Below are 25,581 nucleotides of genomic sequence, written 5' to 3' on the forward strand. Positions count from 1 at the left end.
CAGTATTATAATCCTTCTTTCTTCCTCTCGTTTAGACAAATCAGAGGGGATAACTGTCCCCTACCCACCTCCATTTCCCCACCTTGACTTGAGAATCTTCTTTCTAGTCAGAAGGCCATCTTTCAAATAACACAAGTCCTTCCTGTTCTGTTTCAAACTTGTATACTAATGCTGCAATTGCAGGCCCAAAATAGCTCCGTTTACAGATTTCTGGGAATTAACCATGATGTATTTAATAGTTTGGGGTTGTTGGGGCTGAATTTGAGGGACTTTCTGATACATCTGTTTCCTCTTACCATAGATCCAGGTTTCTTACTATCCCCCTGGACAGTATCCTAACTCCAACCAGCAATATCGACCTCTCTCTCACCCGGTGGCCTACAGCCCCCAACGTGGTCAACAGCTGCCTCAGCCATCCCAGCAACCTGGTAAGAGGAACAGCTGATGTAAGAAGGTAGTGAGTAAGGGAAGAGTGGAGACTGGGAAAGAGAATTACCTTTGCTGTTTAAAAAGCAGGGGGGACTTCCCTGGTGGCGCAGTGGTTAAGAATCTGCCTGCCAATGCAGGGGACACGGGTTCGAGCCCTGGTCCAGGAAGATCCCACATGCCGCGGAGCAACTAAGCCCATGTGCTACAACTACTGAGCCTGCGCTCTAGAGCCCGCGAGCCACAACTACTGAGCCCGTGTGCCACAACTACTGAAGCCTGTGCACCTAGAGCCCGTGCTCCTCAACAAGAGAAGCCACTGCAGTGAGAAGCCTGCACACCGCAACAAAGAGTAGCCTCCGCTCGCTGCAACTAGAGAAAGCCCGTGTGCAGCAACAAAGACCCAATGCAGCCATAAATAGATAGATAGATAGATAGATTTATTTTTAAAAATAAATAAAGTAAAAAGCAGGGGGTGCAGGAGCGGGGAGGCGGCAGGAATGATTAGGGTCCTATGGAGGAACCCGTGATCTCCAGAAAAAGAAAAAGTAAAATAGAAGGAAAATTACTGAGAGAGTGTGACCTCCTAAACATTGTTGATACTATGCTAATGTCTTCTCTGCTTTGCCCATCCCTAGGTTTACAGCCCATGATGCCTAACCAGCAGCAGGCGGCTTACCAAGGCATGATTGGGGTCCAGCAGCCACAGAACCAGGGCCTGCTCAGCAGCCAGAGGAGCAGCATGGGGGGCCAGATGCAAGGCCTGGTGGTTCAGTACACTCCACTGCCTTCTTACCAAGTGGGTGCATTCTGTACTAGGAAAGATCACCCAGTCCTTGGGATGAGGAAAAGGAGCACAGTTTCCCACATCCTCCAGTCTGACAGCTCGAACACTAAAACATTGTTCACTTTACCCCTAGAATTTTTAGGTTTTCTTCCTCTGAGAGAAGGCCCAGAGAGTCTGAGAACAGTCTTTATTTAAATTGTTTGGTTTTTATATAGCCATGCAAACGAGTATATACCCAGAAAAGTAGGATCTAGAGGAAATTAGGCTCCTTCCTGTACATCACATGCCCATGGATGAGGTTTGGAGAGGAAGGGAATGGAGGTAGCTCTAAGCATTTCCTTTACGCAGGTAAGGAGAATAGGAGTCTCTAAAGGTAGGGAAGGAGGTTAGAGTGTGCTGGTCTAGTGATGACTAGAGGCTGTTCTTTGGATGAACTCTTTGGGAGTAAGAGTGGTCATTCCCTTCTTGTCTCCACCCAGGTCCCAGTGGGTAATGACTCGCAAAATGTGGTCCAGCCGCCTTTCCAGCAACCCATGCTGGTCACTGCGAGCCAATCTGTGCAAGGGGGCCTCCCAGCAGGGGGCGTACCAGTGTATTACAGCATGATCCCTCCAGCTCAGCAGAACGGTACAAGGTGAGGACTCCCAGAGAGTTGGGGTGCATCTCCCACAGACCTTTAGCAACTGTTGCACCATGGTTTTGTTTCCACTGGGAAAGAAAGGCAGGGGTAAAAATCCCAATGGTACCCTAAAGCAGGTAGAACATGAGGGAGTTCATTCTCCTCTTCTCCTTGTCAATTCGATATCTGCATAAGAATTCATCAGCAGGAAAAATTCCTGCTTCAGAGACAGAGGCTTTATAATTTCCCCCATTTTTTGTTTTTCTAATCAGTGGGATTCAGAACTATGAGATAGAGACTGCTTATTATTTTAAAAAAGCAATTTGGAGTATACATATGTAAATTTTTCCGTGTACCTCTATATCCATGGATGAATCTGAGCCTATTTCTATATGTCTATTTATATATATCTTAGTATAGCTCATAGCTAATAGAATTTTAGAGGTAGAAGTTACCTTAGAAGTGTCTAAGTATTTAGACATTTCTAAGTGTCTAATAGTCCACTCCCCTTGTTTTATTTTTCTCTCTTCTTTTATAAATGAGGAAATTCCAACTAGGGATGTTAAGAAACTTACCCAAAGTCACACAACTAGTTAGTAGAAGCAGAGCTGGGACTAGAACTCAAGTCTGGGCCTCAAGTATTTCTGTGTCTCTCTCAGTGTCCACATTTCTTTCTTTTTATGTGTATGTCTCCATGTTGTCTTGAGTTTTGTGAGATTTTTCCCCATTTGTCTTTAGTTGACTATATGTGTTTGCCATTGAGAAAATATGCTAAATCTCCTTAGTTATTTTTTGCCCATCTCTCTCTAGCACTTTAGCCCTGTGTGTCTGTCTCTGGCATTCTCTTCGTGTTTCTGCTGTGTTTCTCAGAGTGTGTGTGTGTGTGTGTGTGTGTGTGTTTGTGTTTGTGTGCGTGCACACGTGTGTGTGTTTGGTGTTTCTACACTGTTGGGAAGAGCATGTGTTACTGACATTCCATCCGTAGCGCTGATTAGCAGCTTCCTAATTGAAAGATGATCAAGTACAAATATATATAATTAACTTTGAACTGATGAGTGATTTTAGAAATTGCATGGCAAATTGGTCTGGGAATGGCTTGGAGCTGCCTTGACTTCCCACAGGGGAGGCCCAGGAAGCAACAGCTGTCTGCCAGGAGTTGCGTTCCTCCCTCTACCGCTTTACCACTCTTCTCTTCTCCATCTCCCCAGCCCTTCTGTGGGGTTTCTGCAACCTCCTGGCTCTGAGCAGTACCAGATGCCTCAGTCTCCCTCTCCCTGCAGTCCACCACAGATGCCACAGCAGTACTCAGGTAAGAGGATAAAGAATTGAGGGGTCTTGGGCACTGGTGAGAGCAAACACTGCTGAAGGACTTGTGCTTTAGAGCTGGGAAGGACAGAGAGAGTTCAGGGATTGGCTCTGTCCCCAACTGTGACCCCATCATGAGGGAAGACCAAAGTCCTGGCTGGCTGGTGTTTTCCAGAGGTGCTGAAATTGACCCCTCAAGAGGTGAGGTTGGTTGCCTGATCCCTATCCTTGGGGAGTCACATGTCGATTGAGTTCCTTGTTTTCTCTCCCTCTCCCTCTCCCTCTTTGCTGAATCCAGCACTACACTCACCACTCACATGCCTTTGAGACACAAAGTGCTTACTTCTGTCTGTTGCACTCATTCTTCCTGTAAACAGCTTTTCTTTTCTCTTGGGAGTGTGAGGGAGGCTGATAAAATGCTTTTAAAATCATATCTTAGATTTGTTTAGTGGTTTTTCATATGTGCTCGCATACATTGTGTCATTTTCATTCTCACCACAACCTGGTGAAGAGGAAATTTAAGACTCAAAGAGAATAAATGACTTGCCTAAAATCACAGTCCTAGAGCTTGAACTTGGGTCTTTTCACTTTCTATAACCCATGCTACATCCTCAGTAACACATTTTCAACAGGTTTCTGTACTCTATTCCTTTCTCTCCAGTAGGAAATAAATGGATATCATGTTAAATAGCTAAAGGCCTTCTTTGGAGGGGCCAGTTATCCGAGGTGAATAGACTTATGCCTTGCAGCCTCTCACTATCTGTCTTTGCCAAGAACTCCCCCAATACACCAAGTACAACTGCTCTTGTTTGTTTCCCTTTCACCCAACCGTGACATATCATTACGCTGCAGTTAAGTAGACTTCACGGGTTCTGGAGGGGAGGAGGTCTTAAGGTAGCCTCCAGCCATCCCCATTCAGCTCTATTGTGGGAATGTCAGGGTTCCCTCTTCTGGTGAGAAGGAGGTATTTGGCCAATTTTTCTTATTTTAGAAATGGAATATTTTTCACATAAGATTTTCTGTACTCTATGTTAGGTGCTCTGGAGTAAATTCCAGAATTAAGCTTGCTCACAAGACATGATCAGTTCTTACCTTCAATGTAATGACTTCTTGCTTTATCCAGACCAACCATGGATCTCTTACAGGCTGAGGTTTTAAAATTCACCAACCCTTACTACCTTTTATTACATTATTGGTCTCTCTAGCTGTTTCTCCTAGTGTCCGCCAGGGGCACTTGACCTTGAAATTCCCAACGGGGTATGGAAATTATAGAAACCAGCTCCAAGAACTGCTGTAGCCTGAGGTGGTGCTTGGCACCTCAGGGCATTTTCTCTCCTGTTTGTTAAAATAAGTGTGTGCGTGTGCATATGGGTATGCTTGTATGTGAATTTTTGTATATATCCTTAGTGGTATATCAGTATATCTGTTGGGTCTCTGCAGTTATGTCTCTTCATCTGCAAATACAAGATGAATTAGAAACAAATCAAGTGAAAATAATTTTTCAGTACCTACTCTGGACCTAGTGCTGGGTTAATTAAGTAAACTGAAACAGCTATTGTTCTGAAAGTTGGCAGCACTAGAGATCTGGACTGGGATTGGAGGGAGATAATCTAGGCTCTTCCCAAATTAATAGAAATAGACAAAACCCTCTTCATCATCTAATTTCCTTGCTGCTTTAGAATTTTCTGTTATATTTCCTTTCCTTCTGGCTACCCTGATTGACCCTAGGCTTCTGACTGACCCCTTGTACTTTTCCTAGATAATGGGACCCTCTCTTCCACCCACATCATCTAAGAGACCTATTCACCATAGCATCGATCTTAAAAGTCTTCAATCCCTGCTCATGGGAATCTAAGAGGAAGTGGAAGAAAAGAAAAAGTGCTTCTTACACCTTCCTTTCCAGTTTGCCCTTTACTGGAAAGATAGAAGACTGGCATTCCCCACAAGGGCTGCTATGTCACCTTCAGAGGACAGTCACCCGCCCTTCTCCCATGTAGCAACATGGTCACTTTTCCAAAAATAAAGGCAGGGATTAGGATTGGCTGTTCCTAGAGCAATTGTTCCAGTTTATTAATACATTTTTGTAGTTGCCCAGTTTACCCCCAGGCCTGGACGTTAATTCCTCCACTGTGATATTAGATATAACCATAACCTCAGGAAATACTTTTCTTCCCACTAAAATAGTGACTTGCAGGTCCCTTGAGGTTTCTACAGGGATGCTTGTCTGGGGAAGAGGCACACAGACATGAAATGGCAGTGAAACCTATGCACAGACTCTCAACTCACAGTGACACAGCAGCACGGCCAGAGTGAGGTACATACAGAAATAGCTTCTCACCTACTTACTGGCTCATTTTGTAGCTGAGGGCTTTCCAAAGCTGAGACTAACTCTTTTCAATCCCCACTCCCTGAAGATAACCCTCTCCCCCACCAAAAAAATGGAAAACTACGAAGATACTATAGGATTCTATCCTATAATTTGGGAAAGATGCCTGTGGGATTTTATTTCTCTGAACATTCCTTTCCATAGATTTGATTCCAGATGGTAAGGAAGAAGCCTTATCAGTTTTCTACCTCAGCGATTTAAAAAAAAAACAAAACTAGACAAAAGCAATTCTGCCAGACATAAATGTCATCTGTTTATATTTATGCGGTTTGCTCTGCCCAATCGACCTTTCTGCCCAGGTTTAATGATGCCACTTAAAAAGCCATTCACACATTCCCTCTCCTTTCAGAGCTTTCAAGCTGAAATTGATTTCCTTATTCAACTCCCTTCTCCCCCTTCCCACTCCAACCCAGGCTCCTTCCCCCAACCTGATTATGTGGAAGCGCTGTCACTGGGCAGTGCTGTGGGGGGTTTTCGTTTTGGGGGATTTGGGGGGGTTTTTTGCCACGTGCATTAAGAAGTAGCCACAGTTCAGCTGCTAATGGATGCCACCAGCTTCTGGCTTGAGGAAGAGAAGCATAAAAATCATCTCATCAGCGGAGTAGTGCTCTCTGTCCTCAGCTGAGTGAAGGAACAACACTCCAGGCCAGTGGGGGAGGACTCAGTGAGGGGAGGAGCTCAGGCATGAGGCTGCAACTGAGAACCCTGCCTTTGTTTTTGTTCGGATCAGAGAAAATAATATGAGGACTTTGTTCTCTTTCCCCCTCCACTTTAGCCCCCTAATAGCTCCTTACGGCTACCTGTTGGTATTAGAAAGAGCTTCTACTGCCTTGCTTATGCCCACACCCTACATACTCACACATCCTCTACCTTTTCCTGGCCCAGGGCATTAGGCTCAGGTTATAAGCTGCCTTCCAGAAAAGCTATAGATTTGATTATTTTTACGTTGGCCCCCTCAGGTAGCAGTGAGGTGTCTGAATGAGGTCAGTTGCAGTTTTGTGGGTAAAGAACATCGGAGCAGGTGGAGCTCTTGGGGTGGGGAAATACAATGCCCAGAGCAACTGTAGTAAAGGGGGAGTTGTTAAATGCATGACACTCCACAACTGTACAATTTTCCTGTGGCCCTTTTACAAGCCATGCTGATGAATACCCTGTCCCCTTTGCTAGGGGAAGGGGAGAGGTCAGCCTGTCGAGCCTGTCGCTCTGAGTATTTGTGCTCTCTGATTATATGAGCCCTAGAGGATGGGGGGGGCACAAACTGGGGAATAGGGTGCAACAGATGCTGTGTCTCCTGAGCTGTTCTCTCAGACCTCCCACGGTTTCTTTTCCTTTCCTTTGACCGATGCTACCTGAGAAAAGCAATCACGCTCACTTCCCAGCATGACTGGTGCCCAGGGCAGAGGCTGCAACGTTTCCCATCACAGGAAGCAGTGCGATGGCGGCAGCAGTGGCAGCCCCAGAGCACTGAGCCATGAAGACAGCAGCACTGCAGCAGGTTTTCGAGCTAGCGACCCTCAGTCCCATTTCTCTACCACCAGACACACACATGAACTCAGCCTGTCCATCCACAGAAATACAGTCTGGGGGGTCAAGAGCAAAGCCTCATGCTGGACAGTCCCCCGTGGGGAAGCAGAGCTCCTGCTCATCTCTCCCAGCAGGAACTGTCCCTCAAACTGCTTCTCCCTGACCCCTTACCTTGCTTTTCACCATGAGGAAGATTCAGGACTTAATGTTCCTCCTCATTGAGCCCTTTCCTTCCCCCAGACTGTGAGAGGGTAAGACTATATCCGTGGTTGCCTGGGCTAAAACCTCAGGGCTGCATCCAGTCAGTCACCTTGAACCTGTCAGTAAAACCTTCAGAGAGTCTCACCCTCCCACTCCATTCCTGCTGTCACTGCTCTAATTCATAATCACTTTGTTCTGTTTCAGTAGCCTCCTAACTAGTCTTCTGGTCACTAGTCTCTCCCTCCCTTCAGCCATCTTACATTCGGCCACTTGGGTTAGCTCTCTGAAACACAAGTCCTGTTCCCAACACCTACGGGATACAACCCTTACCAGAATGTGCTTCAAACTCTGACACCAGCTATTTGTTTAATGTCCGACTCCCTAATGGACTGTTCATTCCATGGGGGTAGAGACCAGTCTTTTTGTTTGTTTGTTTGTTTGTATACCCAGTGCCCAGCATAGGAACTGGCACATAGACAAATGTTCAGTAAACGTTTGTTGAATAAGTGAATAAATGTATCTCATCTCCTACTACTTCCCCTACATAGCCCCTGTGCCTTAGCACCTTGAATTATTTGTCATTTCCTGAGTATGACATACATCTCTATGCCATTCCCTCTACTTGAAATGTTCCCAATTCACCCAACCCTTGCCCAAGAATTATATCCTGGATCTGGCTTAGTGAAGCTATGCACATTTATCTTCTCCAGAACAACCAGAGATAGCTGACTTATCTGCAGCCATTACCAGAAAAGCCGGCACGTGCCTGCAGCCCTGGCCCAAGCCCCAGACTGGGACCTGTACCATGCCCAGACATTTGAGCAGTCTGACCTGGGCATTTGGTAATACCCAACTTTGACAGAAATGAAGTAGTTTTCTGCCAAGCATACCAAAGTACCCCTCACCAGGTGAAGGCCAGGAGGGCATTGGCATCTTCCACTCAAACTTCCACTGGTTCGAAGTTTCCACTGGTGTGAGAGAGAGTCAGAGACCAAATCAGCAACTATCTCAGATTCCTGGCAGGACACAGTTTAAGTGACCCTGAAGCCAGTAGGTGGATTTGCTTACTGGCTTTCCCACCTAGGGTTAGCTGACAGGCCTAAAAATGTAGTTTGAATTCACAACCAACTGCTTTTTTCCTGCCACCCAGGAGTGTCACCTTCTGGACCAGGTGTGGTGGTCATGCAGCTGAATGTCCCTAATGGACCCCAGCCCCCCCAGAACCCATCCATGGTCCAGTGGAGTCACTGTAAATATTACAGCATGGACCAGCGGGGGCAGAAACCTGGAGACCTGTACAGTCCTGACAGTAGCCCCCAGGTGAGTCCCTGCAACCCAGCTTTGTCTTAGCAGGGAGGTAACCAGATTCTTCTCAGGAAGTAATCTTTGCCATTGACTGAGCAACCTCTGTTACTTGTCTTTCCCTGGGCACTTTTCGGGAAGAAACACAAGAAATAGAGGAGAGCATCTTCTTTCAAGGAACCTAAGATTTAAGGTGGCAGATGGGACACATGCTTGAAAATGCTAAGGGAATACTTAAAACAGTATGTCAAAAAGTGGATATTAAAATAATACAAACTGGGCTTCCCTGGTGGCGCAGTGGTTAAGAATCCGCCTGCCAATGCAGGGGACACGGATTCGAGCCCTGGTCCGGGAAGATCCCACAGGCTGCGGAGCAACTAAGCCTGTGCGCCACAACTACTGAGCCTGCGCTCTAGAGCCCGTGAGCCACAACTACGGAGCACACGTGCCACAACTACTGAAGCCCGTGCGCCTAGAGCCTGTGCTCCGCAACAAGAGAAGCCACCGCAATGAGAAGCCTGCGCACCGCAACGAAGAGTAGCCCCCGCTCGCCGCAACTAGAGAAAGCCCGCGCACAGCAGTGAAGACCCAACGCAGCCAAAAATAAAATAAATTTTAAAATAATAATAATAATAATACAAACTAATTAGGGACTAAGGGGCTAGTTTGAAGGAGCAGTCTGACTTTGACAGAGTTCAGCAAGAGAAGTTTCCTGAGAGGGGTGACTTTTAAGCCAAGCCATAGGAATATCCAGAGGGTAATGTTTAGTGTGTGTATGATGTGTACTCCTCTCTCTCCCACAGGCCAACACACAAATGAGCAGCAGCCCCGTCACATCTCCTACTCAGTCTCCAGCACCCTCTCCTGTCACCAGCCTCAGCAACGTCTGCACAGGACTCAGTCCCCTTCCTGTCCTCACACAGTTCCCCCGTCCTGGGGGTCCAGCACAGGGTAAGGGGTTAGATAAGGGCTGGTTGCTGTCAAATTCACCGTTCGCATCCCATTCCCAAGTGGGGAGACCGAGAGGGCAGCAACAGGCAGGGAACCGGTGTGGCTGGTCGTCCAACTCTGGCCCTGTTTAGGCCAAAGACACCTGCCCCTCTTTAGTGCTGCCCATAGTTAATTTACTCTAGATCTCCGTTAGATATTTAGTATTTACTTCCAAGTCCCTGGTGACTATGAGCCAGGGAAAAGAAGTTCACTGAACTTTCTAATGAACAACAAAGAGTTTAATCCATCAGTACTGAGTCTGAGGGCTGGGAATATGGGGTGGTGTCAGAAACGGTATGTGTCAGAAACATTATGGTTTTAGAAGAGGGAATACTGGATTTGAGTTAAAAGACTTGGGTTCAAATTCTAGTTCTACAACTAACTAGCTTTGTGATGTTGAACATGTTACTTAAACTTAAAACGGCACCTCAGTTTCCTAATATTATAAAATGAGGTTAATCACACGTAAGATGGAAATAATCTTATCTGCTTTCTGCCGTGGCTATCAAAAGCAGTATAAAAATAAGATGAAAATATGGTTTAAAACGTCAAAGTGCTCTGAAATATAGTATTTATCACCAATAATAGGTAACACATGGTACTTAATATGTATCAAGCATTGCTCTAAGTGCTTTACTTATAAGTACTTTACTTTATAGGTGCTGTAAGTGTCTTATAGTCATTTAACCTCAGCAATGCTAATGAGAGGAAAACATACCCAACATCCCATTTTCAGTAACAGGGCCAGGATTTGAACCTAGACAGTCTGGCTGTAAGTCTGTGTTCTTGTCCACTGCATTGTATTGCCTCTCATGTGAGTCAGAAACTTGAGCCCTGGGTTTAAGGTGAGAAGAAACTATATGAGAAATAAAACACAGTCATAAGGGTCTGTAGGTTTCCTCCAGGGCCTTTTGTCTTCAATGGACATAGCCCTTCTTCAAAGGTGAAGGAACCTAATAACCCTTTTGTCTGAGATACAGCTGAGAGCCAAGGGGTTTAGGAAGAGAGACAACTCTTAAATCAGTGACATGGGCACTCCTATCGTAGAAAAAGTAGGAATAGTACGCGTTGTGGCTGTCCATCTCCAAAGCCCCATGAAGTCTCATAAAAGTCATACCATGTAGTTCAAACTCCCAGAAAACCATCTGCTCTTCCTCCCTAGGTGATGGTCACTACTCCCTCTTGGGCCAGCCATTACAGTACAATCTGTCCATCTGCCCTCCCTTGCTCCATGGCCAGTCAACTTACACGGTGCACCAGGTAAGGGTGTCTCCCATCAGCCTTAGGGCCATCAGAGTCCCCTTGTCATCCAGGCCCCTGCTTCTGAGCCATCCACCTCAACTAGCTGGGTGGACAAGAGAGACAACAGAGAGAATGAACGAAGTGGGAAGAGCCTATACCCCACTCCTGTACTCATTCCTATCACCCCTTCCCCAGTGCCAAGAAGGAGAGGCTCTTTGTTTCTCAGTGGCCACTCTCTGGCCAATCTGACTGCCTGGTGGGATGGGGTCCTCAGGGTTGGGTACTGCTCCTTAATCTCTCAGAAAGACTGGGATGTAAGGCAGTCATTGTTTACCTGGAATGAGAGTTATCTTTCGAATGTTGAAGGGACAGAGTGGATTGAAGCATGGAAACCGGAGCAAGAGACAAGCACTCAAATCTGCCTCCACTGACCTGGGGACAACAGACGTTGGTGAGTGACAGGATGCTGAATCCCCAAAAGAAGGTGCTTACCCCTCCAGCCTTGCATTACCAGCCCAGGATGGTGAGAAAAGCCAGCTTAGGGTGGGGAGTCAAAAGAGGACCTTTTCATACTCAAGAGCAAAGAGAAGCTGGAGAAGTGAGGTGTCTCAGTCCTCCTTACCAAGCCATTCCAAGTCCTAGGGAAGATGAGGGTGAAAATTGGGAATAACACAATGATGGGGCTTGTTGAGCCTGCTATTAACAGACAATCTTGTGGAAGTGGTCCTGACCCTGATCTAGGATGTCTACCTTTGGTAGTCCTAGACCTAGTTTAGGAGAGGCTTGATAAGAGAATATGGGGGAGTAACTCTCCTCCTGCAGGCCTACCATACTAGGCATAACAAGATCTCTTGGGGTTTCGCCTACTGAAGCAGTTTGCTAAACAAGGAAAGGAAGGGAAACTGACTTCCCTAGATGATAAGAAAGAGGAATCTACCTGGGCCAGCCTCTGGGAAGGGAACGGAACATACTTCAGATTGAGCTGTTAACTTTGTGAAAGAACATAACCAAAAGCCACACTTCCTTCACAGTAATTGCACCCTGTGAGAGAACTGAGGTATAGGTTTCCAGATCTTAAATCTGGGATTCTGATTCCCAGTCTCCTCTTGCCTAGATCTCTAGGCTAGGAGAAGAGAAAGTTTCCTTTGTGTCTCCTAGTTGCCCTGATCAGAGTCTGGATGGTAGGGAGTTGGGTTGATTTGGGGAGGGAGGAAAGGGCTAAGTGAGAAAGGCTGTGCTTTTGAGGACATTGTATACAGACTTGGTCAGCTGGATACTCCTCTGCTGGGCTGCTGGCCAGTCCTTCCTACTCTATACCTCTTACAACCATGTCCTGTCTCCTCCCCTTCCAGTCCTGGGACGGGTGCTGGAGGTGACAGATCTCCCTGAGGGCATCACCCGTACCGAGGCGGACAAACTCTTCACTCAGCTTGCCATGTCCGGCGCCAAGATCCAGTGGCTCAAGGATGCTCAGGGGCTGCCTGGTGGGGGTGGGGGGGACAACGGTGGGACTGCTGAGAATGGCCGCCACTCGGACCTTGCTGCCTTGTACACCATCGTGGCTGTGTTCCCCAGCCCTCTGGCTGCCCAAAATGCCTCCCTTCGCCTCAACAACTCTGTGAGTCGCTTCAAACTTCGAGTGGCCAAAAAGAACTATGACCTGAGGATCCTGGAGCGAGCCAGCTCCCAGTAAATGGAGGAGAAGAAGGGACCAGCATGGCAGGGGTGGGGCAGGGTAGAGGGGGTCAAGGGGTCCTGTCAGACCACAGACAGAGGCAGAAGGTAAGGTATGGTCCACAGACAGACACTAAACTGGAGCCTAAGACAGTAGGGATGAAGATGGAAACAGAGACAGACACTCACACTGGCACTGGACTCTTTCTCACTCCCCTGCCAAGGGTCCCTCTTTTTCCCTGGTTGGCCCCATGTCTGCTTCCCTCTCTTTCCCATCCTCTTCTATGATTTTTTATCTCTTCTCTCACCATGAAATTAATTCTTTCATATTTTTTGGTCAGGTAGAATTGGGAGGGTCCCACACTCCCATGTTCTCCTATTTCCTTACCGTCCCAAGCTCCCTTTTCTTTTTTGGTCTTTATGAATATATTTATATGGACAGAATTAAGAAAAAATGAAATTGATTTCCCCTTTCTCCCACCCCATCTTATCTCCCCAAACCCAACAGAGTTAAAACTTGGGCCTCCCTCCACCCCCCAGAACACTTGTATATTGTTTGTTTGAGGTTTGTGCTGCAGTAACAGACACAGTATTTAATTGCACATACAGATGTTTGCTGGGTATATTCACTGTAAATTTTATTTAATCTGATTTTTTGTTTGTTGGGGGGTTCTTCGGGGGGGGAGGTTGATTTTGTTTTTAAATATAAAAAAAAAATCTGTCACTGGACATCAGTCCGTTTTCTGTTGCCACCCTGGTGTGGGTGGGGTCGGAGGGATTTGATGCGGGCTGGGATGGCTTTCTCTGGCATATGCACACATATCTTCCTAACACTATTCCCTGCATCCTGTCCTACTCCTTACAAATAATTCTGATAGATGGCTGGGTCTGTAATGGGACTCTGCCACTAACTGTGGTTTATCAAGCACATCACTCTCAACTCTGGACCTCTGAGTTCTTACCAGTAAAATAAGAGACTTGGACTGACTAGGCGACCTCCGAGGTTCCTTCCACCCTGTTAATTCTGTGATACTCATTTAGGGCCCTGGTAGCTAAGCCAGAGGAGTGTGAGTGACGTCCAAAACTGGGTCGAGATGCTTGCTTCATACCTGTCCATCTCATATTCTGAAAACTCTTCAGGGATGGAGGACTTGGGCCTTTCTTTAATCCCAAAGCCAGAGGATTGGGTTCTAGCTGGCAGGAACAGAACTGCATGTTTCTTACAATAAAAGCTACATCAATTGAACTTGCTGTGCCAAGATGTCATACTATCCAGGTGTGCTTAGCAGTCCCTGTTCTGTGCAGCTGAAGAAAGGTGAAGAGCAGAAGTCACTTGCCTGTAAGATAATAAAGCTTTCCTCTATCTTCCCAAAGCTAGCCCTGTTGTTGTGCAGCCTGTCAGACAAGAGCCATTAAAGAGCCTGTTGACCCAGAACCATCCAGCAGCCCCTTTTCAATGTCACCCACCCCTTAAAGAAAGAAAAAAGAACAGTAGGCAGAAATGACATAGCACATTGCCCTGGAAATCCCTTGTGTCTGGGTAGCAGTATCTCTCTAGCCAGCCTCCTCTGAAGCTTGTCTGGCCCAACCTCCAACATAATCCTTTACTTCTTACAGATACAAGGGATAAAGCAGCACGACAATTGCTCTGAGATGGGAGTATCTCCTTTTTCAGCCATGCCACAGCTCAGACTAGGAAAAGGCTGCATCCCTGTGAGATAAGAATGCCAGATACCTCATTGACCCATCAGATCATATGCATCAGAGGAAAGAGATAGAATCAGGGAATCAGAATGATAAAGGAAGCTTGAGGCTTGGCCATCCTACCTCCAAGAGCCTGCAGTTCCCATGGGAAAGGGGACATTACTTACAGATGATAAAAACTCCATGTGTGACAGCTATTGCCTTCTGTCCAATATTAACAAAACAATCTCTACGTGATCATTAGACCCTCACTCCCCCAGAACCCCTCAGATGGAAGTCCCAGTCTGGCTTTTTTTAATAGCTCTTAGAATTCCTTTCACCCTGCGGACAAGATTTTAGAGGAATAGGGGAAAGCTATCTCTGGGGGCAGCTGGAGGGAACAAAGCAGTACTACATGTTCTTCACTCCCTTACAGGATAGCAGCAAGGTACCCTTCTAACTACCCATGGATAAGAAAGCAATCTAGTTTGGCTGATAGGAGAGCTCTGAAAATTCAGATGTTCCTTTCTTCACCAGTTTCCAAGCCCTTTCCTTCCTAAAGATTGGAGGCTAGATCGATGCTTGAGGGTAAAAAAAAACATGGCCACAAGAAGGTGGTGGCTGAGAAGTCGAAGGCTAGTTCCTAAAGTAGATCCAGGGAGGGTAGAATTGGGGAGATGTTTGGACCTTGGGAAAAGGGGATGGAGAAGCCTGTTTATAATCCATCTTTACCTTTAGTCATTTAAAATCACCCACATGAAGGAATTCCCTGACGGTCCTGTGGTTAGGATTCCGCGCTTTCACTGCCGAGGGCCCAGGTGTGATCCCTGGATGGGGAACTAAGATCCCACAAGCCACACACACAGAGTGTGACCAAAAAAAAAAAAAAAATCACCCATATGAGTATGCGGCATGTACCTTCCTGAATTTAGCCAGTTCTGACCTGCACACCATAGATGAAAAACCAGGCAACAGCAGCTCTGGGGGGGTGGGAGGAGTTAGGGTCCAGCCCTCCCCGTGTCCAATTTCTCTGTGTCAGCTGTTGTCGCTCAGCTGTCCACTTTCCTCCAGCCCTGTCATTTCAGCTCTGACACCAAGGCGAGAGGCTAGGAGGTCTACAAACACCGTCTGGGTAGCTGGTGTGAGTACAGAGAGTACTGGGGGGGCTTAGCCCCCAAGGAAGAGGACCAGCCCTCCCCCAGCACCACCGTCAAGATCCCAGGGGCTCCCTCTTTCCTCCACAGGCTGTGGACTGACTTAGGGAATTCCAAACGTAAGTTGCCTCTTCATCCTCTTTCCATTTCCAGGACTGCTCACCCAAGCTTCCCCAATCCGTAGTCTATTCAGCTTCTTCATTTCTCTGCTTGTCTGTGAGTAGTTTGGGTTTTAGGAGTGAAATTATTATTATTCTACTCCAGGACAAGAGCTAGGATTAGAGGGTGGGGTGGGGGTGGGATCAGGGGAATGGAGTAGTAAGGGAAGGAAAGGCTCATATTACTCTGAAAACTTAAAATAGCTGAGGCCTGAGGCAGGCTGGGAACTAGGCACTGGGCCCCCAGGGCTCAAGAGAGAGGTAGAGGAGAACAAATGTCCCCAGCCCATCCCTCCATGCATGCTTGTGGACACACACATTAAACCTCTTGAAAGGGGATCTGGGAAGGTGTGTGCCACATTTCTATTGCCCACAGATTCCCAAGAGAAACAAAGTACCTGTAGGAAAATCCCTAAGCCACACAGCCTTGTGCACAGTCTTGGGGCTGTAAACTCTGGGGTTGCCCCTTAGGGTAGAAGGATGGTTCTTGGTTTGAGGAACTGGTTGGGAAGGTCTTTAGTCTGTTGGGCTTTTCTCTGGACTTGCATGGAATCTTTCTGCTCATAAGCCCTATGGAAGGATCTCTGTTTAACCAAATTTCTCCCAAAGCCTCCCCTTCAAGGACCACCCCACTGCAAGGGACAGGAATATGGGAGGGAAGAATGGCAGTCAGGGATTAGGTTTCACAGTGGGGTCCAACCTCTTGCAGGATGACAGAAAAGGAGGTGCTGGAGTCCTCCTGCTTCCCAGCAGAGACTCGGCAAAGTGGGGTGAGTCTGGGCTTCTGACCACTGGGTGGGGGGAGCTGGGAAACCACTGCAGCCCTTGAAGAAAAGTGCTTGAATTGATCTCACTTGTGTATGACTCGTTTATTGTTAAAATGCTAGCTAGCACCCGCAGCCCCCGATACCCCCTAATCCTGGGGTGTGCCCCTTGCCCCAGACTAGAAAAATGTATAGTTAGCTTCAGCCTTACCTACTCTAGAAAGCAAGACAGTTCTTTTAACATTGGGTTTCCTTCACTCCCTCCCTCAGCTACAGCGGCTGAAGCAATTATTCAGGAAGGAGTCTACAGGGACAAAGGAGATGGAGCTTCCCCCAGAGCCCCAGGCCAATGGGGAGGCAGTGGGAGCTGGGGGTGGGCCCATCTACTACATCTATGAGGAAGAGGAGGAAGAAGAGGAGGAGGAGCCACCCCCAGAACCTCCTAAGCTTGTTAATGATAAGCCCCACAAATTCAAAGATCATTTCTTCAAGAAGCCCAAGTTCTGTGATGTCTGTGCCCGGATGATTGTGCGTGAGTCATGAAGGGAAGTGGAGAGTGTGATGTCGAAGGCAGGGGGTGGGGGAAAGTGTTTAGGAAAGGAGTATTTGTATATCAGACAGGCTGTGGTAAGATTTGGCTTTAAGAAAATACTATTACAGACTGAGAGTGTTGGGTCCCAGACAGAAAAAGGACCTAAGAGCTAGAGTAGCAGCAATGGTACAAAGGGGAAGGGAAATCAGGAACCTCACCCAGATGTTCTCCCCATCTCCCAAGTCAACAACAAATTTGGGCTTCGCTGTAAGAACTGCAAAACTAACATCCACGAACACTGTCAGTCCTATGTGGAGATGCAGAGATGCTTCGGCAAGATCGTGAGTAGGCTCTGGGGAGCAAGAAAGTAGAAGGGAGGGGACGTGTTGCCAGCTACCTCCTTGCCAGTCCCTCCTCAAATCATCCCACCCATTTCCCTGCTTTTTTTTCCTCAACCCATCTCTTACTCCAAGAAGACGTGAATACTCATGGGAGAGATGGGTTCTGGACCCTACCTTGTTATCTCTAATGCTTTCTCCCATCCAATCCTACAGCCCCCTGGTTTCCGTCGGGCCTATAGCTCCCCTCTGTACAGCAACCAGCAGTACGCTTGTGTCAAAGATCTCTGTAAGTGCCCCATACGGGACCTGAGGGAATGGGCAAGCCTAGAGATGGTTTCAGCACCATCTCCAGATTGGGAAGCCAAATTCTGAAACAGACTCTATTTCCTATGGTTTTCGCTCAATCTAATATTTTAGCCATCTTGGATGCAGAGTCAATATTCCCCTGTTTTATAGCAGAGGGAGATAAGATTTAGCACGGGCTTTGTACAGTAAGAAAGAGACAGAACCAGGACTGAAACCTTCATCTGCCTGACTTCAAACTCTGCTCTTCATATGCAAAACCATTTCTAAGCATGAAGCAGACTGTCCTCATCCTTGTTAGAGCATAGTGCCAGACTCAGGGCCAGACCAAGAGCTGTGGGCATCCTGGGCAGATTCATAATTTGGCAACCCTTAAAAGTGTATTTGTTGACAATTTGCTCAACATTTATTTGGAGGAGAGGCTGAACTCTGTGAGGAGCATGGATGGAGAAAGAAGAACCCACTGGTGGTAGTACCCCAGCTTACACATGCCACTCAGCGGAACAAAAGCCAGCAGTTAAAGGACCACTCTCCTTAAAAGGAAAATAGTGATTCTGAGCATTCCCCAACTCCCAAGCAACTCATTAGCAGAGTTGTCTTTCCAACATCATATAATGCTCTGCCTGGAAGGAGTGCTGGTAAATATTTTTCTCCATCACATTTCCAGTGATGTCTTTAGAGCTCTTTATAAATTGATGACCCTAGGTGTACCCAGCTGACACTTTCCTAATTCTAAACACACACGCACCTACTCAGTCCCATCTCTCCCTTACTTAGGAGGTCTCTCTTTCCTCCAAGCCTTTTTCTGCCTCCCCAGTAATGTCTCCTTTCTTCTCCCATTCCAACTAGCTGCTGCCAATCGCAATGACCCTGTGTTTGAAACCCTTCGCACTGGGGTGATCATGGCAAACAAGGAACGGAAGAAGGGACAGGCAGATAAAAAAAATGTGAGCACCCAATTTTCCTACTGAGGCCTTCCAGAGACCCCATGGAGCAGGTCCTGTCTCCTCTCTGGAAAGCTGACAGAAGTAGGGATCCTCTTCCCCTAAAATTGCACATAACCCAACAGACAAATTTTTGCATGCAGTTTTAAAAGGCCTCAGTTTAACAATTCCTGCCATAGCATGTGTTTACTCCAGGAACTCCCTTCTGAAATTGTCAGATAAACCACCATAACTAACTAAAGGCTAGGCCCCAGGGCCCTGGCATTGCCAGGCAACAGAGGAAAAGCTATGCTTTTGGATTTGGAGAGGAGAGCTTGTCATGCCAACTAATCAGAGAATTCTAGAGCCCCCCCAAGGGTCCATGAAGATAATCTGGTCTGACCCATTTATCCTATAGATGAGGAAACTGAGGCACAAAGCTTGTGGCCAACAGCACCTTCATTTCCTTTTGTAATAGGTTACTAGATTGGTAATACAATAGACGTATTTAGTTCAGCAAGGAATTTGTTAGCATATTCTTATATCTTTCTGGACAACAAGGATGGACTAATGTGGATAATGGTTACAGTTAGATGGATTCCTAAAATTAGTTGAATGACAGCACCCAAAGGATTCTGGTCCTATAGGGAGTTTCCAACTAGAGGGAGATTTCTGATGCTTTATGACATGATTTAGTCCTTAGTCCTCACCTATGGACATTTTTCTCACTGATACAAATGAAGATATAAATGATATATCCCATTAAGTTTGTGGGAAACCTAGGAGGGAAAACTCACACACTGAATAATGTATTCAAAAATCTTACAGACTAGAAGGAAGACCAAGAACTAATCATTCAAAATGGTGTAAGGAAAAATACCTAACTGTTCTTGGATCAAAAAAAGAAAACCAACTGCACAAAAACAGAACTAGAGATCTCGCCTCAAAGTAGTTGATATGGAAGTTGGGTGCAAATTAGGGATTTCTTGGAGTGAACTATGACTTATAAGGCACTATCAATGTGATCTGACTGCTTCCAGAAAGGCCCACTCGGGTTCTGTTCTTTTAAGGGAATTCTAAAAATTGTGCTAAAAATTGTAATTTTTCTCTTACACACTGTAGTATTTTTAAGGGCAGACATTATAGTAAAGGACATGGATTTTGCAAGGTAGTGAGCTTCCTGTCAACTACATTCAAGCACAATGTGGGTGGTCACCTGCCATGTTGTTCCAGAGGAAGTCCCTGCATTAGGCAGGTGGTTGACTAGATACTTCTTCCAAGGCTCCTTCCAACACTGAGATCCTATTCTCTAGTTCTCTGGTCTGACTTGAGAGCCACGGCAAGCATGGGTTTCCAAGACAGCATCTTCCTAACTCTAGTGCCCTCTCCAGTCTCTAGCAGCCATGATGGAAGAGGAGCCAGAGTCTGCCAGACCACAGGAAGGCAAACCCCAGAATGGTGAGTAACACCCACCTCCATCCATAGAGATGGAGGAGGGTCAGGGCTCAGCTGTGGCACAGGAGATGGAGGGCCAAAGAGCATGCCAGGTTTGGAGGTAAGAGGCCCTGGAACAGAAAGGTAAGGGATTGAGGGCTACACTCCAGAAGCCAGAGACAATTTGTCGGTGTTTCCCATTCCAGGAAACCCTGATGGGGATAAGAAAGCTGAAAAGAAGACACCTGATGACAAAGTGAGAATATTTTCTCCCTACGGGGACCCCAGTCCTCTCCCCAACCCAGGTCTGACACCACTCACGCCACTCACGGCCTCAGCAGAAGCTCACACTTATTTCATGGGTTCCAATCATTAACCTGTCTTCTCTACCACCTCACACATACACACAGCCAACACATTCCTCTTAGTTCAGGGACATGAAAGAGGTGGAATGTAGTGTGTCTAGAAAATACCCCTGCCTTGGCCTCCTGCCCCTCAGTCTGGGACAGAGATGCCCTGAGACTCATCACCCCCTTTCACCCCCAGCACAAGCAGCCTGGCTTCCAGCAGTCTCATTACTTTGTGGCTCTCTATCGATTCAAAGCCCTGGAGAAGGACGATCTGGATTTCCCGTGAGAGGCCTTAGGATTGGGGTGGCGGTGTACTGGGAGTGGAGAGGGGAGAGCCCAGCTCCCTATGGGAAAGGAAAAGGGGGGACTCAGGCATGGAGCCTATTTGGGGCTGGACCTGGGCACAGCCAAGGGACTGAATGTGTAAGGCCCCTAAATCTCAGAGGCCCCTTCCTTCCTCTCCCAGGCCTGGAGAGAAGATCACAGTCATTGATGACTCCAATGAGGAGTGGTGGCGGGTAAGAGAAATGTCTGAGACTCGGGTGGGACATGGGTTGAGTTTAGAACCAGAGATTGTGAGATTAATTCCCCCTACCATCTCCTTTAGGGGAAAATAGGGGAGAAGGTCGGATTTTTCCCTCCAAACTTCATCATTCGGGTCCGGTCTGGAGAGCGTGTGCACCGCGTAACGAGATCCTTCGTGGGGAACCGCGAGATAGGGCAGATCACTCTCAAGAAGGACCAGGTAGCTCTGGTGCCCCAACTCAACCCCAGGCCCAGAGGCTTCTCTGCAAACTACACTCCTTGCAGATCTTAACCCATTAATGGGACTAGATTGGGCCTCCATAACTCTGGACTCCCCTGCTCAGCTCTTCTACTGTTTTCTCTTGACTCCTCTCCTCCCTCGTCCCTTAATTCTTTAGATTGTGGTGCAGAAAGGAGATGAAGCCGGTGGCTACGTCAAGGTCTACACCGGCCGCAAGGTGGGGCTGTTTCCCACCGACTTCCTGGAGGAGATTTAGGCGTGAAGACGCCTGCTGGCGAGAGATAACCAAACCCCATTCTGGGCAGGCCCAGTGGAGGTTGGGGAGAAAAGGGGCGAAAGCAACTATACTGCTGGGTGGGGGAGATGGGAAGGCCCGCCGGAACGTGACGGTGCTTCCGGGAAGGGACTGGTTCCCGTCCCCCTCCCCCGCCGAGGGCGTCGGATACTTGGTGCCGGGAGCAGCCTCACTTGCAACCCCTCAGGTCCAGCCTTTGAGATCTGGAAAAAGAACGCGTCTCCACTAGGGAGACGGGAGTGGGGATTGAGGCGAACCATCGAATGTTGCGAATTTATTAAAGTTTTGACAAAAGTTAGAAAAGTTTGCTGTTTAACTGGGGGCCGAGGGGAGAGGGAGGAGAGGGCCTAGGAAGGGGTGGCGAATCTTCCCCAGCTCTCCCCTCACTACCATCGGGTAACCCGAGACCCACCTGGGCCGAGGCTGGTGCGAGGTGGGGAGACAGATGCGTCCGCCAGGCAAGGCCTCGGTCGTCAATGAAGAAAGGGGAGCTGGACTGGGGTCACGGCCCCCGCGCCCCTGCTGCTGGGAGCAGGATCGGGTAGCAGGGTAGGTCCCACTAGCTCTTAGTGATTTCGCCGTGGGCAGCCCCTTGCATTTCCGAACCTGGCTCAGTTCCGAGCTAGGCCGCCAGGGGGCGATGCAAGATCTCGGTTGAAGTGCGAGGGACGGGGGTGGGGGGGGCGGGGGGGAGAGGAGAGAACCGGAGACACCAAGCCCGAGACCCTGGTCCTGGAAGGGGGTGGGGTGCGTGCCGTCTCCATGGCAACACTTCCTCAAGTCCTCCGGGAACTGAGCGAGCGAGACTGGGGGGGGGGGCCTAACCCCTCCCGCGCGGCCCCCGCCCCAGCCCTTTGCGACAGGTACCAAGTGAGAGGGCGCGGGGCAGACAGCTAAGCAGCTCAAGCGGAGACCACCCCCCTGCGGTGTTCCGTATGCAAATGTGTCATTTGCATATGCAAATATGCAAATGTACCAGCCCAGGTCGCGGTGGCAGGTGGCGGGGAGCGGGAAGGTGTAGGAAAGGGAGCTGAAGGAGACGAGGAGTTTAGGGACCTGGGAGCGGACCAGTGAGCGGCAGCCTGGGGTGGCCGCTGGAATGGGGCTGGCTGAGGGTCTTGAGCGAGACGGCGGGTGGGGGAGGGTCAGCCTGGCCAGTCAAGAGATCCTCTTCTCTTCTGCCGGTTGTCAGCCAGGCCTGAGGTTGGCACCGCCTAGCAAGGTTGGCAGCGGGAGCCCGGGCACCATCTGCTGCTGGCGGGGGAAGGGCAGAGTCTCAGCTGGGCTGGGGAAGAGGAGGGCCCGGGACGGGAGCGCCCCCCTTCCTTCCAGAAGGCTGAGGTGTGTTGGGGGTAGGGAAGCACACGAGAAGACTCGCCTCAGAACCTGGTTCGGTTTTCTGTTCCCTTTGCCCTTGACTGTCCCGGACGCCTCGGGGCGGCGGCGGGGTCATAAAGGGAAGCTCAGGCAGCCCCCTCGAATCACGCTTGGGCTGGAATAGCAGATCGCAGGCCCCCCTCCACCACCGCACACAAATCAAACCTTTGCCCCCATCCCTCCTCAGGATCCACCTACCACCAAAGCGGGGGGCAGGGACGGATAGGGCTTGGGTCGCAACTCTTCATCAAGCGATCAAAGGGACTCAAAACCACAGCCCCCCAAGATCCTCGAGAGCGCCCCCCACACACATAATGCTGAAGCAAAACCAATTTACTGGCTCATTGGGCGGCAGTGCTGGTGTAGGGGTACCGAGAAGCAGAGAGAGCTGCTGTTCTCTCCCCCTACACTCGGGGGGCACCCTCCTCCCCCGCCTCCCGGAGCCGGCAGCTGTCCCTAATTAGAGCGGCGGTTTAATTGGATTTATCAGCAGTTAATAGGAAATTAAGCAAAGGGCCCGAGAGAGGGAGGGCGGGAGGAGCGGGGAGGCTGACTGTGCCGAGTTCGAAGGACGGGTGCTGGGGTGTCAGGGGTGGGGACGCAAGGCCCAGTTATAGCAATTGAGCCTCTTGGTCACACCCTCCCCCCACTACTTGCCCCGCCCGTGGACCCTGGGGAAGAGAGCAGGTCTCAGGAGAGGGAGGCAGGAGGGACAGCGACCCTGTGTGAGCCCCCAACGCCCCCCACCCCTGCCAGCAGCCACCTGGGTGATGGATGATGCTGCTTCACACTGCAAAGGTCATAGGTCTGGGCCAAGGAGCTGACTGAATTGAAAACAGACTGAAGGAGGGGCCGGGTTACTAGGGTCCAGAACACAACCCACGTCCTACCCCTCCCCAGTGCCCACCCGGCTCTTAGCAAAGAAAGTGCCCCTTGAAGTCCGAAGATTGAGCAGCACCAGGGATGAGCCTGCCTCCTGGCTGTGTTGGGGATGTGCTGGGAGTCTCCCTATGCAGTTGCTAATATCCCTCTATGGCTTTCCCACCTCTCCCCCAGCTACCCGGGTTGAGGCTGGCAGGGTCGGCTGTGGCCAGAGAGGCCTAAGGTCTACACCACTGGCCCTGGGGGCCAAGAAAGGAAGTTTGTAGGCAGTCAAGCAGGGGCACAGGGTCCACAGCCCCAGGAATCTCCTATCATCAGAACCTCATTATATGGCTAGACTAACAAGGCCTGCTTCAAGGATCCCAGTGACCTCTCTGCCACACTTCGCCACCGCAGGGCACAGGCAGCAGCTCTGGCATGTGTGGGTGTGAAACTCTGAGTGTGTGGGGGGAAGGGGGAAGGGAGTTTCTCTGTGCCCCTGCTGATTATGGGTGTCTGTGTCCCTGCTCTGTAGTGTGTGTGTATGTGTGTGTCTGTGCCCTGAATGTGTGTCTATCAGAGTCCCAGGTGTTGTGTGTGTGTATATGTGTGGACCCCTGGTATGTATGCCCCTGGTGTGTGCCTGTGCCGCTGAGTATGTGTCTTGTCCCCGATCTGCCCCACCCCTAACCTCTTAAGATTTTTGGCTGTCTTAGCCCCTGGGTGTCAGATGTACATATGAGCTTTGACGGGTCTACGTGTCTGTGCATTCTTCACTCCTGCGTGTGCCCCGCGTGTGGGCATTTACGTGCTCTTCTACCTGCAGGACCGTGTATGTGTGAGAACCAGGAAAAGCTTCTGGTGAGTGTGTGTTGTTCGGGCGTCTCTGCCTGCAGGTGTGTGTGCCTCAGTGACAGTGCGTGGGCGTGTGCCTGGGTGTGAGCCGCGCGGCGGCGTATATTCGAATGACAGTGTGACGCACGCACGCTCGTATATGTGTGTGTGTGTGTGTGTGTGTGTGTGTGCTCTCGCCAGGGTGAGTCTCCCGCCCCCGCCCCTTCCTCTCCCCATTTCTATTCCTCTCTCCTCTCCGGGCAGGCTTGGCTCCGCCGTCCGCATCATCTCCATCCATTATTGAAGAAAGAGCCGCGTCCGCTCCAATCACATCAACACCCCCCGCCCCCCTCAGTTCCGCTCGCCCCTCGGCCCCTCCGGGTGCTGGGAAGTGGGGGAGCCGCAGCGCGGCGGGTGCGCCGGGCAGTAGCGGACTCATGACCCTATGCCCCGATCTGGGCCAGGCACCGGGACGCCGGGGTCCCGGGCGGAGAGCGCTTTGCATAAACAAATGGCGCAGGCGTCTTTGTCTCGCTGGTTCGCTCGCTGCGCGGCTCCCGGCTCCGCGGCTGTCTGGCTGATGCAATCATGATCATCTCACAGCCTCGGGACCCGGCGTCCTTAATAGCGGCAGAGGGGGTCAGGGGCCCCGGGACTCCCGAGCAGATGCTGGGCACTGTGTCTTCCCACCCCGGCGCCCCCTCCACGCCCCACTGCTGCAGAGGGAAGACGGAGCCCGCGCCAAGGTGACGGGCGTGTGGAGGTGACCGGCGTGTGGAGGTGACCGGGAAGGGGACCCTGGGCAGTGCCCCGAGGTGTCCCCAGGCTGTCCCGTTGGACTGCTGCAGACCCCCAGGGGCAGCAAGGCAGAGAATAGGAATAGAACCGGGGAATGGGAGGGGGGAGAAAGACAGTGACAGAGAGAGAGGCATTTGTAAAGAGGCACAGCGAGGTAGAGCAACGTAGAGGGAAGGAGAGACGAACGGAGGGAGACACAGAGAAACAGATGCAGGGGGACACAGCCAGGTAAAGAGAGCTGCAGAGGGAGAGACAGAATGAGAAGGAACAGAGAGACAGTGATTGATAGGGTCTGAAGCAGACGCAGAAAAAATGGGCAGCCAGAGACTGGGGCAGGTAGGGTCAGAGGGCAGAGAGCAGTCTCGGGGCGGAGGCGGAGCCCCGGGCATCTGGGGCAGCCCAGCCTGGCGAGAAAAACTGGCCTGAACCTGGGGTGCCCACAGCTGGCGAAGTGGGAGCTTCCGCGTCCCCTCTCCTTCCCTTCACTCGGCCCCACCTCACAACAGAAGAGTGGAAGTTGAGGGACCCACTGCCTTGGCGGTGGGAGTAGCA

At 49.6% G+C, this 25,581-nt stretch overlaps 2 protein-coding genes across 19 annotated transcripts in view; both read left to right on the forward strand.

Moving 5' to 3' along the window:
- The window catches only part of R3HDM2 (R3H domain containing 2), a 153,109-nt gene extending 139,307 nt beyond the window's left edge, over positions 1-13,802 (forward strand). For 12 of the 18 annotated variants that reach the window (XM_061205806.1, XM_061205805.1, XM_061205804.1 and 9 more), the window contains 9 exons: positions 302-428; positions 1,065-1,225; positions 1,693-1,847; positions 3,041-3,141; positions 8,399-8,568; positions 9,354-9,501; positions 10,703-10,800; positions 11,149-11,233; positions 12,135-13,801. In XM_061205806.1, coding sequence (XP_061061789.1) covers positions 302-428; positions 1,065-1,225; positions 1,693-1,847; positions 3,041-3,141; positions 8,399-8,568; positions 9,354-9,501; positions 10,703-10,800; positions 11,149-11,233; positions 12,135-12,475 — 1,386 coding nt within the window. In that variant the 3' untranslated portion in view covers positions 12,476-13,801. Of the gene's footprint in view, positions 1-301; positions 429-1,064; positions 1,226-1,692; positions 1,848-3,040; positions 3,142-8,398; positions 8,569-9,353; positions 9,502-10,702; positions 10,801-11,148; positions 11,234-12,134 lie in introns of all 18 variants that reach the window. The other 6 variants (XM_061205814.1, XM_061205818.1, XM_061205812.1 and 3 more) reach the window with 2 other exon arrangements.
- A 2,359-nt stretch (positions 13,803-16,161) lies between these two features.
- STAC3 (SH3 and cysteine rich domain 3) lies at positions 16,162-21,444 on the forward strand. Its single transcript, XM_061205199.1, has 11 exons — positions 16,162-16,221; positions 16,486-16,747; positions 16,991-17,088; positions 17,302-17,374; positions 18,241-18,338; positions 19,706-19,772; positions 19,955-20,004; positions 20,295-20,380; positions 20,565-20,616; positions 20,706-20,843; positions 21,022-21,444. Exons 1-11 carry the CDS (start codon positions 16,162-16,164, stop codon positions 21,118-21,120), a joined length of 1,083 nt encoding a protein of 360 aa, XP_061061182.1. The 3' UTR covers positions 21,121-21,444.
- Positions 21,445-25,581: the final 4,137 nt, after the last annotated feature.

This window comes from Eubalaena glacialis, chromosome 11, assembly GCF_028564815.1.
Source record: "Eubalaena glacialis isolate mEubGla1 chromosome 11, mEubGla1.1.hap2.+ XY, whole genome shotgun sequence".
Taxonomy (NCBI): Eukaryota; Metazoa; Chordata; class Mammalia; order Artiodactyla; family Balaenidae; genus Eubalaena; species Eubalaena glacialis.